Source organism: Gigantopelta aegis, chromosome 4 (assembly GCF_016097555.1).
Source record: "Gigantopelta aegis isolate Gae_Host chromosome 4, Gae_host_genome, whole genome shotgun sequence".
Lineage (NCBI taxonomy): Eukaryota > Metazoa > Mollusca > Gastropoda > Neomphalida > Peltospiridae > Gigantopelta > Gigantopelta aegis.
The window spans coordinates 114,767,192-114,783,300 of record NC_054702.1 but is presented as its reverse complement, the minus strand read 5'-3'; the positions used below and the strand labels follow the sequence as shown (position 1 = coordinate 114,783,300).

Below are 16,109 nucleotides of genomic sequence, written 5' to 3'. Positions count from 1 at the left end.
ATATTATGGAGTAATGCGAACAGTCAGCATTTAGATATACTCTTCAAACAAAAATAGGGAAACTCTAATATGAATTTACAATTGCCAAAATTGTAAGGTATATTAGCTGTCGGGAATAGTGAATTAATTGGGCAAACATTAAAACCGGTAGTTTAGTATTACAGTAGGTTTTATGACCACCAAAGATCTTGAAGGACGATTGGCGTCAGAAGTGAAACTTGAAAGTTGACGTTTTTTTATCAGTAAATCGCAAATTCAAACAATAAAAATTACTAAAAATAAAACAGTAACAACTGTATGATCAAAAGAATGAACAAGATTGACAGAAATAATGTTCCACAGTGATTAATCGACTTTCCTGGAAATTGTCAAAATCGAGAATGACACCCCACGCACGTGATCGGGGCAACAGCGCATGCAAACTATGTAATGTGTTTTGGTGTGTTCGTAAACAGACCTGGACGTTCTTTACTAGGATGTCTGTGGTCAAAACGTATGTTCGGTCTAATAGTTGATATTAAAATTAATATTTCAGGTCCTTCTACTTTTTTGAAGAGTATAGAATATATGAACTACTTAATTACCATAGCATATCATGTACAAAACAGTTATTAAAAGTCTGGGTAACAAGCTCATTATCATGCAGCAATCTTAATGTGTAGGCATATGAAGGAAGGAAGGAAGGAAATGGTTTATTTAACGATGCACTCACCATATTTTATTTACGGTTATATGGCGTCAGACACATAGTTAAGGACCACACAGATATTGAGAGTGTAACCCGCTGTCGCCACTTCATGAGCTTTTCTTTTCGATTAGCAGCAAGGGATATTGTATATGCACCATCCCATAAACAGGATAGCACATACAACAGCCTTTCATATACCAGGCGTGGCTGGAACGAGAAAAAGCCCACGGGGATCAATCCCAAACCGACCGCACATCAAGCGAGGGCTTTACCAGATGACTACATCTCGCCCCATGTAGGCATATGAATGATATTACTCGTGAATAGGTCGGCTCAGTCTTTATAGAAGTACTTAATGAATTCAAATATTTGCTAAGATGGGCAAAACAAATGCATACACATATGTACATGTATTTTAGAAAGTATCCAAAATATTATATATTCCTATTTCCTTCCCACATTGATGAACAGACCTGTTTAACGTTTTGTGTGTACGTGTGAATAAAACTGTTTATGGTTAAATGCAGTGAACGATTGTTTAATAACCTCCCATAAAAGTGGTGTAATTCCATTTTCAATCTATCCGATAGTTTTTATTATAAATAGTATAATTCATTTTAAATATAGAGGTTATTTCACTTATCAAATCCCATCGTATCTTAGATTTAGATGTAGTAATATGTATTAAGAGATCTCCACATTTCAAAATGCTTGAACAAAATCATTAATTACATTTATAGATATTTAATAATATTTAAATATACTTATCTTCTCTGACAGCCAATTGCCGATATGTATTTTTGTGCTGGGGTGTCGTTAAACATTCATCCATTCATTCATTTATAGATATGACGTCAGCAAATGCGACGGTTTTATTTTATTTTTTCACCACAAAATTATACAATTATATAATGCTGATATAGTGATAAAATAAACATGTAACAATAAAATAGATGATGCATTATACAATGGTCTCGTGCGTATTAATATAAATATTAACATACTAATTAATCTGTAAATCAATTCTATATATTCTGTAAATATGATGTACCCATAAATAATTCTGAAAATAAATGTATAATACACTTTACAGAATTAGTTCTTTCCAACAATTCTACTTTTCTTCAAATTGGATTGTTCTGTTATTTATTATGGAAATATACTTATCTATATGATAATACGTGTTAAGACTATTCTAGAAGCCAGTTAAGGTTAGTTGATGACTGTTGCAGTTTCATTTGTATATCTATTGTTTGGCAATTAGCAGTATTAAATTTATAATATTATCGTTTTTAGAATAGTTCGGGTTTCCTAAGACAATTGTTTGTGTATTCGCCTGAAGTCTAATTTTAGTTTTTAGGAATATCCATTTTTATAACAATATTCCAGAATGTCTGAACATGTTTACATAATCAAACAAGATGCATTAAATCTTCACTAAATATATGACAAAATTCACATTTTTCTGAATCTTTTATATCATATACCAAGTTGTCACAGATTGACTATCAGTAAGACATATTGTCCAAGAAACAAGTCAAACAAAACATTTCAACAAATTTATATACAAAATATAAATATACACAATAACGATTTCACTCCAAACATCACTACCCCAACCTTAAATTAAACCCCCCAAAAAACTGTATTCTGGTGTCCATGGTAAACCAGTCTGAGCCAACTAGCTTCTAGTCAATGTTCGAGCCTTAGTTAAATAATCATTTTAAACCAGTTCAGTTTGTATCAGTATAAACTCATCTGAAATTCACTGTCATTGCGAATACTATCAATATCTTGATGACGACCAGACACTAGCACATCTTGGATGGTTGGCTGTTGACATTTCGTGCAGATATCCTAATAACAGTCCGCCACCACGCTAGTCTGTAGACATCTCTTGCAGATGGTTCTCCTACAGTTCCGCTGGCCACATCTGTCATCCCTCACACCCAGTTATAGCTCACATAGCTATCATAGCTCTCGTAGCTCACATACTTCTCATGGTTCTGGCTCACGCTCAAACCCAAAGGTTCTCGTGGTTCTGGCTCACGCTCAAACCCCAAAAGCTGAAACAAAAATGTCTACAAATAGGCTCACTTAATATAATTATGGCAATAAAATACCTCATTATCAAGACCGTCTGACACTTATAAAAAACTATTGTAACACAATAAACCAAATTAACCTTAACCCCTTGTTTTGTACCATATTTACTCCTGGTGCACAACAACACAAATTACGCTTAACCCTCTAATACGGTCAGTTACACAACCGAAAACATACACTATACACACACACCCAAATATCCTATAACAAAGTAAAACTACCTAAGTTATAGCACCTGATTATGCACTAATATACAACACCACTTACATGTATATCTAAATACAAACAAATAAACAACCCTATTAATAATCACCACAAACAAATTACAATTAACTAAATTGCCCTGTATTTGAGTCTTGGGGAAGAATATAGTCAAACTATTTGTTCAAAAGACTAAACCACATACCTCCTAAGAGCCATTTCCCAGTCAACTTGCCTGCTGGAAACCTTCTTGGCAAATACCCTGATGAACAGACATGTGACGTTTACCTTTCCCACAGCCTGCATGCTTTTTACCTGCAGCTTAATTTCCCACTGAAGAAACTCAATATACTGCTCATAAAAAGTTATGAGAACGTTTTCACAATTTACCCAGTATGCTCATGCTCTACCAGATATGGACAAAATATTGGGCATTTATTATATAAACCCCCTCTAACATCATAAAATACATGAAACTAATCTTTTCTGTGACACAAGTGCTTAACTGTGGTTAAAAAATTGTACTGAAAGTAACGAAGCCCTGTGCCCGTAGTTAGCTTGAAAAGGAGAAGATGTAAAATTTTTTCCACCATTTGTCACAGAAAATATGACGCAATTTTACTAATGAAGTTTTTTTTTTTTTTTTTTTTTTTTTTTAATTGTCCCCAAAATATAAAATGGCAGTGTCAGGGTTGGGGTGCCCTGAGCTCACTGTCTCACAATATTTTTTTAATTTCATATGATATACACAGTTTTATATACATACATATAAATGGCAAAATATATACACACGAATAGATTTAATCCACGTACATTATGTATATTGTTGTTGTTGTTATTTTTATTTTTATGTTTTTTTTTTGTTTTTTTTTTAATTATTATTATCTGGGGCCAAGAATGAAAAAAAGATAAAGGAGAAGATGTTATGTACGGAATTAGTATTGATACAAGAAAGTATTATGAAAAGGTGTGTGAAGGAGTATAAAGTGCGAAGAAGGTATTTTATAAATAAATATATCTCAATATTTGATAGATTTAATAAGTTTTGTATGATGTTTGAAATAAATTATACCACTGCTTCCATTCTTGAAATCTTCATAATTACCATTTTTATATAAGATACATTTTTCAGTTTCCAGCTTTTCTTTAATTATAGTAAAAGCTAGGCAGAGAAGTTTAATTTTTGTTTATGTATTTTCATGGAATAAATATAATATTTTATGTTAATAATTAACCAATTTATTGCATATGTATTTGTTTTTTTAAGCATACCCAAAATGGCAATATGTTTATCTATAATTATGCACTCTTCTATAGTATTGGATATCCAGTTTGTAATATCTTTCCAAAATTCTTTAACATAACAACAATCATAAAATAGATGTTCAATTGTCTCTGGCATACGATTAGAAAAAGTACATTTATTTGAATTAATATAATGTATTGTATATAGAAATGTGTTAGTAGCGAGAAATCTGTGTAGAATTTTATATTGAAACCAACGTAACGTTGTATCTCTAACATATTTAAATGGTATATTGTAAAATATATTCCATTCTGCTGGTGAATAACAAAAACCTTTATTTTTATATTTTAATTGAGACTTTGGAATGGCTTTTGTGTAGCATAACAATTTATATATTTCTCTACATCCCGTTTTGTGTTTAAGAAGTTGTTTTAACTTGTGGTTTTTCGTTTGTAATTGAATCGTTTATTTCAACATTATGTTTTCCATACATTCCTATGAAACATTTCACTGCATTAATTAAGGAAGCATAGTCTAGAAAGTTTGTTTTTTATATTAAATTTTGCAATAAAATCGCATAAATTTAGAAATCCTCCATCAGTATTAACTAAATCACTAATGAAACAAACTCCCTTTTCTGCATATATATATATTTTTTTTATATAAAAAATAAGCTTCTTATTTTTTAATATTTTACTGTTAAACCAAATGTTTATACCAGCTATATCGTTTTCATTTTCTATTGGTTGTTTATATTGGATTTTTCGCCAGCTATCTAGAACATCTTCCCAAAAAGGGTTAGTCATATTTTTTATTTTTAAATTAATAAAATGATCACCATATATAATTAGTTCTTTGATCGATATACCTGTAACTGACGAGAAAAGACATGCCAGTTTTGTGTTGTTTAAAAGTAATCTTCTTATCCACGTTGACTTTAATGATGTTATAAACGTCGATAATTTAATAATTTTTAACCCCCCGTTTTTATGGTCCTGAATTATAACATCTCTTTTAACGTTGTCAGGTTTTTTTTGCCAAATGAATTTGAAAAATCGCTTATTTAACTTTTCAATTAACTGTTCTGACGGGGATGGTAGCGAAATTAACAAATGTGTTATTTTTGGTAATATTAGTGATTTTAACACTGTGAGTCTGCCTAATGGTATAAGTTTACGGGCAATTAACGAAGCTTTAGACTAAGCAATTACTCAATAAACAGGCAATGTCTTGGTTTAAATACACACTTTTCATCAACGATATTGTTTGTGCGTTGCAAAATAGTTTAACATCTACTGCTCTTAAACCATCATGTTGATAATCCCTAATTAATGCTTTTCTAGCTATTTTATCAGGCTTTTTATTCCAAATAAACTGAAAGAAATATGTTTCTAAGTGTTTGAACAACTTTTTTTATAACGCCAGACTTTCAATCACAACAATTTTCCCTACTGTTGATAAAGAATGTTTTGACAATTGTTCAAGTAACTTTTTAACTTCTTTTACCTTAACATTATGGTTTATTTCTTGTATTTAATAGATATTAGTAGAGAGTCGCACACAAAGGACTGTAAATACAGTAGTCCATTTTAACTGATATTTTAAACACATTTTTCTTTGATCAGTTCTATCATCCTTGCCTAATCTTATTATATTTGTTTTATCTATATTAACTTTTAGACCTGAATATTTGTAAAATATTGTAATATTTATATGGATGTTGTAAGAAATTTTCCACACCAATCTAATAGTAATGTTGTATCATCGTTAAATTACGATATTTTAAATTCCTTACCGTTTATCTCAATCCCTTTTATATCGTTGTTATTTCTTACTATGATCCCAAGAATTTCAACACACAAAATAAAAATATAGGGTGATAACGGATCACCTGGTCTACATCCACTGCCACGTTTAAAGCGTTAAGTAATATTACAATTTATGGATAAACACGATTCATATTCATTATAGAAAGTTGTTATCCATTTCTGTATTGACGGACCAAAGCTAAAACTTTTGTTATAAAACTCTAAGAAAGAATGTTAAAGGCTTTTTCAAAATATACAAGTAAGAGCATTCCTGATTTAATTTGTGTAGTTGTATAAGTAGTATATCACACATTAGTCTAATAGTATTACCTATTGATCGACAATGTATAAATCCAGTTTGATCCATAGATAGAAACGAGGGGAGGACATTCATATTTCTCTCTGCAATAGCTGCTGACCCTAGTTTGTAAATAACATTTAGAAGTGATACTAGTCTATAATTCTTGATACATTCTTTTGCCTTATCTTTCTTTGGAATAAGTGTAATTAATCCCCATGAGTGTGCATCTGATAACTGACCTAAGTTATATCGAAACTTTAAACTTCTAATAACAAAATCACAAATGTCAGACCAAACTGATTTGATAAATTCAGCAGTATATCTTCTGTCTCAGGTGACTTGAATTATTATTTTTTTTAAACTTTAGTGAGTTCATTATAGGTTATTTCTCCCTCTAGCGATTTTGACATAGTATCGTTTAGTTGTTAACTGTGTTGTTCTGAGTTCTCTTTCTAGGTCAACATTAATTAATTCGCCATCTCGATTACTATACAACGTTTTTTATATATAAAAAAAAAAACTACTGCCTCTTTCTCAATTTGTTTTTGATTTTCTAGAACATTATTTTCATTGTCTATTAATATAGTTAATGCTTTTGCCATGCTATTTCTCTTTTCTAGACTACACAAATATTTTGACGATTTTTTTCGTGTTCCACCCATCGAGCTTTAGACCTAATAAAACAGTATAAGACCATACTTATGTTATTTCATTTCTGTGAGTTTCCGGTTCATGTTTTAAATCATTAAAGGGACATTCCTGAATTTGCTGCAATTTGTAAGATGTTATCGACTAACCGATACTTTTTAATGATTGTAATTACATATCAAATATAGTTTTCTGCATAAAATATTAATGGCTGTATATTACACGTGTTTCTCATCGTTGTAATATTTGTACTAGGTTAAATTTCATTTTATTCCCTAAAATATTTTTTTTTCGTACGTACGAAATTATTTGAAGACAAAATCCAGTTTGGGCTTCTTACAAATATTAAGACGACCAGAAACACATTGAATATACAGACACTGATATTCCAAACAAGAAAATATATTTAATGTGTAAGTTTAATCGTAGAAATATTTTATTAGTCAGAAACATCTTACAAGGCAGCAAACTCAGGAACGTCCCTTCAAGACTTTCTTCTAAAGATGTATCATCTATCTCTTGGCTAAGCAGTATGCCCATTTTATAAATGTTTATTTCAAATTGTTTTTCTGTTATTTGCTGTTTTCTCTTTTTCCTAAACAAAAAAGCAATTGTTTTATCTCTTATTTCCATCATTAAAACCTGTAAAAATAACTTTCATTAATAGTTACTTTTATGTCAAAATGTTCTACTCTAGATAATGTATCAAAGTCAGAAGGAACCGATATAGCATATCGTTTTGTAACATCTCTAATTATTTCTTTAACCATCAAATATATTTATTATCATATAAAAGAGAATTATTAAATTAAAAAAAACAAATCCCGCTCCCTCTTGTAATGCCTAAGAATTTAATTTCAAGCGTGGTACATGCGTGGTCAGTATCTCACAATACTTATAGTAGTGCACCAATCTCACATTACTTATAGTAGTACATCAATCTCACAATAATTATAGTAGTGCACCAATCTCACATACTTATAGTAGTACATCAATCTCACAATAATTATAGTAGTACACCAATCTCACTATACTTATAGTAGTACATCAATCTCACAATATTTATAGTAGTACATCAATCTCACTATACTTATAGTAGTACATCAATCTCACAATACTTATAGTAGAACACCACTCGCACAGCTTGACAAAATACACATTGCCAAGAATAGTACTTTATGTAGGCCTATCACTTATCCACTAAATTACATGTTCGCAAAATAAATATTTACAACATAACCATCATCCGTGGACATCATAGCCCATCGATGCAATATAAAATAATTAGACCACTGGTTCATTGAACCGGTGTCACATATAATTTTCACTGTCTTGGCTTTTGCTCTCCAGTGTATATTGTATGTATAATATGCATCCCTCTGAATAATATGCACTCCCCCAGTGTATATTATGCGTAGGCTATATTTGTTTACGCTTTAACATAATTATAGTTTCGGAGTGTTTGATATCTGTATGACCAGTGCACGTTCTAAAAGTGGCGAATCTAGAAGAGGGTGTTGGGTATATGAATCAGGGGCGGACCCAATGGGCAAAATTTTCCTGGATACGCCCATACACATTTGTGGAATACAAATAATAACTCATCACGGGGGGGGGGGGGGGGGGGGGGTATGCCTAGTGCTGGTGCCAAACCTCAAATTCTGGCAAAAATGATGAAATATTCGGGCAAAATTTGCTAACCTAAGACCTTTTTACCACGTATTTCTATCATTCTACCCTCAAAATTAGTTGTAATTTATGTTAAAATGCGTAGCGATTCGCTGGCATCCCTATATAACTGTTTGGTAGTAATGCTAATATGAATAAATGTTGTTATCCAGATTCTGGCATTTTCAAACATCAAACTTCAAAAATGTAAACCTGTACGCCTACGCCAGAATCGCTCGACCCACCCCTTTCTTGCCTTAACTACGATTAACACAACAGGAATTAATACAAATGTATCTATATATAAATCCAATAGATTTTAGATTCAAACCAAATGCATGGATAACGGATGTATATTTTCTGCATATCTCTTCTTCAGACAACAAACTGGCATTGCATTATTACCAATCCAGTGTTCTTTCAAGAGACAATATTTTCAGTGTTCAAACAGTAGTGGGGAGTTCAAACTGTATGCATAATATTAATAATAACTGGGGGAGTGCAAATAAGTAGTAATTTCTGTTATTTGTTGCATTTTAATACCCATATTTTGTTTTTTTATTATAACAGTACAAGCTCTCATGGAGCCGTGTTCATCAACAGTTCTCTGTGGACCAGATCGGTATTTCGCTGACTGTGTTGACAAATTGTGTCTGTGTGTTCCTACAAGATACAGAAATAGTGATGGAAACTGTCATAAGGGTATGTTACTGTCTTAAAACTGTGTTCTATATATAGACCCTAAATACAGCACATGTGACTGTCATTCTCAATAGATGTTGATATATTCCTGCTCTGTAAAAATGTCTGCCGCAAGTATTATCTTATGGAGTGTTAAGCCAGTGTTAATAAAGTAATCAACATTCCACTCTATCTGTTTATAAGTAACCCCAACGTATTAAAGCTACATAATGCAAAATACGAATATACAATCGGTTTTCCAAATTACGTAAGGGTTAACAATAAAACACGAGTATTTTACATGTACATGCGAAAGGAATCACTTGTTTTCAATAAACGGAGTACAGTGTTTTGGATCAATGAACCTTCGGACGACTGAACCTTCGGACTATTGATCATTTGGACCATTGAACCTTCGGACCATTGAACCTTCGGACTATAGAGCGGTCCCCGTTTTTCCATTACACTACGTCAAATCGAATATGTTTCAATCTATTCACATGACAAATAAACAACCTGAACGTAAATCGAATTCATTTTAGTAAGCAAAGGTCTTACCCCATCAAGTGAACAGAAAAATGTCCTGAATTTCAAATTACATTATACAAAATGCGTCGAAACAAAAAACCCAACGTTCGCGATTCTACATTTCTGATTTTTGTGTCAGTATATAAAGTATATATATGGTTCTGACATATATACAATATACTAAGTTTCAGTCATATTTAAAACAAAAGAAAATTCAACGTTCCAATACCAATCAGATCACCTCTTTGTTTCTCACGCTGCCTGACAACACTTGTCAATAGAGATTCGCAATATGTTCCAACCAGTAAATATTTTGTAAAATGTAAATATTCGAATAAATTAAAACAAATTAGACAAATCAATTTGTGAAGAAAAACCCACAACTGAACGACAAGCAGACGGCAACAATTTGACTGAGCAAACTGTCCACCATAAAAAACCAACCACCTCCAGCGTATCATTCGACATATAAACCATGGATATAAATACTAGCAACCATCATCCTTAAAGTGAATAAGAATCTCGAACGTTTACCATGCCGGGAGTTATTTGGTTTAGTACTACCTATAATACCACAACACGTGTGCCAATATATCTTTCATGCCTTTTTAAAAAGGTATAATACTAATAATAATAATAAGAAGAAGAAGAAGAATACTCATTAGTACAAAAATATTATCCCCTGAGGCTTCACCACAAATCAAATTGAACGACATTACAGCAATATATAATATGTAATATAAACTAGACCATGTATAGAAATGTACAAAGAAGACGCATTATAGTATTTAACAAGATGGATAGTCATGATCACATCTTATATCTCCATAAAATTCATGTAAAAACAAAGTAAGTTTTTGTATTATTCACCATTCCGTTACAAAGGACTACCCACTGTCCAGGGTGAAAATAGGGGACGGGTGATCAGCAAAACCAGGAGCTCAAGCTCACAACCAGGAAGAGCCCTCTGAAGATACACATACATGCACACACACACACATACATACATACACACATACATACATACACATACATGCATACATGCATGCATACATGCATACATACATACATACATGCATGAGGAAATTTGTGAAGGCAAAAAAGGATTTTAATATCCCCTGTGCCAGTGCGTCATTGAATATATGTATGTTTAGGTCAAAACCCGACATACATACAATAGAGATATTCAAAATATAAAAATACATACACATGCATACACAGACATACATACATACACACATACATAGCTTCGATAGCTCAGAGCGTATCGTGGTTAGTCTTGCAATTTGCGGGCGAATCGGTGCCACAGGTTCGAGTCCCAGCAACGGCATGGGACAATTTGTGAGGCCAGAAAGGATTTAATTATCCCCTGCGCCAGTGCGTTAATATCTATGTATGTACTAGTCAACCTCGACATACATACAATATATAGATATTCATACATCAATACGTACTAGCCAGTGCCAGGTCTGCCCACTGTTTCATGCACGTAAGCGGGATCGACCGCGTAGATTGTAGGCCCCATGCATATGGTTGAGTTAAAGAAGCTTCCTTTTATGGAAGCTTCGATAGCTCAGAGTGTATCGTGGTTAGTCTTGCAATTTGCGGGCGAATCGGTGCCACAGGTTCGAGTCCCAGCAACGGCATGGGACAATTTTTGAGGCCAGAAAGGATTTAATTATCCCCTGCGCCAGTGCGTTAATATCTATGTATGTACTAGTCAACCTCGACATACATACAATATATAGATATTCATACATCAATACATACATACATACATGCATACACACATACATACATACACACATACATACATACATACACACAGACATGCATACACACATACATACATACATACATACATGCATACACACACCTACATACATACATACATGGGACAATTTGTGAGGCCAGAAAGGATTTAATTATCTCCTGCGCCAGTGCGTTAATATCTATGTATGTACTAGTCAACCTCGACATACATACAATATATAGATATTCATACATCAATACATACTAGCCAGTGCCAGGTCTGCCCACTGTTTCATGCACGTAAGCGGGATCGACCGCGTAGATTGTAGGTCCCATGCATATGGTTGAGTTAAAGAAGCTTCCTTTTATGGAAGCTTCGATAGCTCAGAGTGTATCGTGGTTAGTCTTGCAATTTGCGGGCGAATCGGTGCCACAGGTTCGAGTCCCAGCAACGGCATGGGACAATTTTTGAGGCCAGAAAGGATTTAATTATCCCCTGCGCCAGTGCGTTAATATCTATGTATGTACTAGTCAACCTCGACATACATACAATATATAGATATTCATACATCAATACATACATACATACATGCATACATACATACATACACACATACAGACATACATACATACATACACACAGACATGCATACACATATACATACATACATACATACATACATACATGCATACACACACCTACATACATACATACATGGGACAATTTGTGAGGCCAGAAAGGATTTAATTATCCCCTGCGCCAGTGCGTTAATATCTATGTATGTAACAGTCAACCTCGACATACATACAATATATAGATATTCATACATCAATACATACTAGCTAGTGCCAGGTCTGCCCACTGTTTCATGCACGTAAGCGGGATCGACCGCGTAGATTGTAGGCCCCATACATATGGAGAACTTCCTTTTTATGGAAGCTTCGATAGCTCAGAGCGTATCGTGGTTAGTCTTGCAATTTGCGGGCGATTCGGTGCCACAAGTTCCGAGTCCCAGCAACGGCATGGGACAATTTGTGAGGCCAGAAAGCATTTAATTATCCCCTGCGCCAGTGCGTTAATATCTATGTATGTAACAGTCAACCTCGACATACATACAATATATAGATATTCATACATCAATACATACATACATGCAAGAATTTTTAAAAAAGGAAAGTAATTTTCAAAAAATAGCATTCATTCATTCCTAATTTTAATTTTTTTAAATGTATACACACTCACAGCATTCTTAATATTACACTTCTTGGATATCCTGTCACTAAAAAAGCAAGCATTTGTATACAAAAGAGCAAATAATACCTGATTGACCTGTTGGGAACAAAGTCAGTCCAAAGAGACAATAAAAAAAAAATTCGCCTCTCAGAATATGAATTAGATTATACACGCTAAATACTGGAAGTACATACACTTTGTGGTAGTGTGCTGATTACAGTAATCGTAATACTTATACAAATAATATACATTTGTACAAAGAGACAATAATTAATAAGACATTCTATTAAAACGTGGCAAATACAATGCCCATTTATTTTTAAACATGTGAAAGGAAAGGAAAGGAAATGTTTCGTTTAACGACGCACTCAACACATTTTATTTACGGTTATATGACGTCGGGTATATGGTTAAGGACCACATAGATATATAGGGAGGAAAGCCGCTGTCGCCATTTCATGGGCTACTCTTCTCGATTAGCAGCAAGGGATCTTTTATATGCACCATCCCAAGACAGGATAGAACATACCACGGCCTTTGATGTACCAGTCGTGGTACACTGGCTGGAGCGAGACATTTAAACAAGTGAAGGCTATTTTTGTCTCGGTAGGGTGATTGTTCTATTGTATTTCTTTCTTAAAATGTGTAAAGTTAAGATTTGATTTTTGTACTTTGCGTTTATAAGTGTGAAATTTTGCAAATAACAATTTAAAAACTTAAATGCTGCATCTGTTGTTACATAAAAAATATTCAGTTGTAAACTCGTGCCAACTCAAATAACAAAAAATCAAACAAAAAAGAAATTCAGTATAAATAAAGAAGTTTACAAATTACCATCAAATTATACAAATTAAATCTAATTTTTAATACAGGATTGAAGACAAAATACTAGAACAGCTAATGTTTGCTGCTTCACTTGCTTTGTCTCTGAAGTAATTGGTACTATAATTGAGGCTAAAGGTAACTACTCGTCCTTTACCTTGGCTGTTCTATCAGTTACCTTAATACCTGTATCAAAAAAGAAGATTGAACATACATGTATGTGATTTGTAAAGAAACGTTTTCTTAATTTACAATGAAGTTAATGTAGATATGAGTTTGTATGGGTTTAAATCTGATCAACAAAAACGTAATATGTGATCAGGGCCGTATTTCGGGACAATGCATACTCAAATGAATCTCTATCTAGTGCCTCGTCTATAGGACAGCCACTCTAGAAAAGATCCTTTGCTGGAGAGTTCACACATATTGCACAATAGAACTCTATCGGTCTTTTGATATTGCAATTTTAAATTAATCTATGGGAAGTACATTGTGGATTGCATTGGTGAACACACAATCAAACATGGTTTTAAACGTCTGTGTGTGACAATTCAAGTAGATGTATAGACGTAACCCAATTCGTTGATGCACTTTTAATGCAAATCTATGAATATATAAACCAAGGTGTGTTTTACATTTGTGGTGATTTTAACAGTAGATGTGGTGAGTCATGTGATTTTATTGCAGGTGCTGATAACATACCACCTAGACACATAGTAGATTTCAAAAACGAATGTGTATTGCAATGTTTTTGGTGAATTCCTAATTAATAGTAATCGTTGCATCCTGAATGGTAGGAATACACTAAATAATGATTTGACAAGTGTGGCTACTGAAGACTGTTCAGTCGTAGGTTACTGCATAATAAGTTATAAAAACCTGCATTTATTTAATAGTTTTAAAGTTGTTCGAGCCCTGGATCTAGTAAGAGATTCGGTTTATACCCGATCATTCATTGCTTAAATGGTGTTTTGTTATTGATTATAAGACATCTACGATAGGTGATAAAAGCAAAAAACTGTTAGAGAATTAAAAAAAAGTATTGTTTTAAAGAAATACCAGATGACTTTATGTGTACAGTGGAGGTTCAAGGTAAACTCCAAGAGGTTATAGGTTCTCTCCGTAGCGAGTTAGTTAGTGACACAAGATAACATTTGATAATAGATATAAAGGGTTTTGTGAAATTGTCACAAACGAAATGAGGACAAAACTCCCATATAAACAATCCAAGTGATCGAGGGTATTGATAACAAAAGAAAGCGTATTAAGAAAGCGTATTAAGAAAGCGTATTAAGAAACCGTGATGGACGAAGAGACTTACGGAACTGGGGAACAAAATGTGTATAGCAGAAAAAAACGTGGAGTGCTACCACTGAGATACATAAAAGATCTTCTAAAGATATTTTTGTTACCAAAAGTAAACATTTTGACAGGGAATGACAACAGGCTAAGATTAAATAGTGGTACAAAACTGAAAATGAGTTATTAAACGAACTGAGTAGTGAAAGTGGAACGTTTTGGGGAAAAAACATTGGGGTTGAAAACAAACGTAAGCATAAAATACCTATGCAGGTAGTGAACGATGGAGTAGTTTCTGAACACATTGATTTCATTTTAGAAAGGTTGAAAACAGAATATAATAATCTACTTAATCCCATATCAAGTACAAACGAGCCATGTGATATTTCTTATATAAAATGTGTTCAAGATCATGATAATGTGTTGAATAATCCAATCAAGTGGGACGAAACTATTAATGCAGTACGTAGAGCGAAGAAAGGGAAAGCGTGTAGTTTAGATGGGACTAAGACTAAGACCATCTGGTGGGATTGCCATTGGTATCAAAAATGAATACTCAAAAATGACTTTTAACTTTAAACATGACTCTGAATATGTGTCTTGGTTTATCTAACCTCAAGAAATGACAGGATTAAGTGAAAATTTAACAGTTGGTGTAGTGTACATTCCCCCCATAGGATATCCATATTACAAAGAAGACACATTTGAAACATTAGAAAAAGAAATTACTAATTACATTGGTAAAAACAGTCCCCTATTACTACTAGGTGATTTTAATGCCAGAACAAATTGTTATCCTGATTATACAATAATTGATACAGACACAGAAATATTAAACAACATTGAAAGTGACATGTTAGATTTTTTAATGGCATATACAAATTAGAATCATACAATGTACCCATTGTGAGAAAAAGCCAGGATTTAGGCAAAGTAAACAGTCATGGTATTAAATTATTGGACATATGTAAGTCACATAATCTATATATAGCAAATGGCAGACTGGGCAATGATAAACTTGTGGGACAAGTTACCTGTAAAGACAGTAGTGTTGTTGATTATGCCACTGACACTCATCATATATTTAAAATAGCTAAACAAATTCAGATATTTGACTGTGACCCACT

At 33.1% G+C, this 16,109-nt stretch overlaps 1 protein-coding gene across 1 annotated transcript in view; it reads left to right on the top strand.

The window, feature by feature from the left end:
- LOC121370197 (phosphatidylinositol phosphatase PTPRQ-like) overlaps positions 1-16,109 on the top strand; it is a 135,695-nt gene that overhangs the window by 65,453 nt on the left and 54,133 nt on the right. Inside the window, exon 5 of the mRNA XM_041495312.1 lies at positions 9,237-9,368. Within this exon, the coding sequence (XP_041351246.1) occupies positions 9,237-9,368 (132 nt within the window). The remainder of the gene's footprint in view (positions 1-9,236; positions 9,369-16,109) is intronic.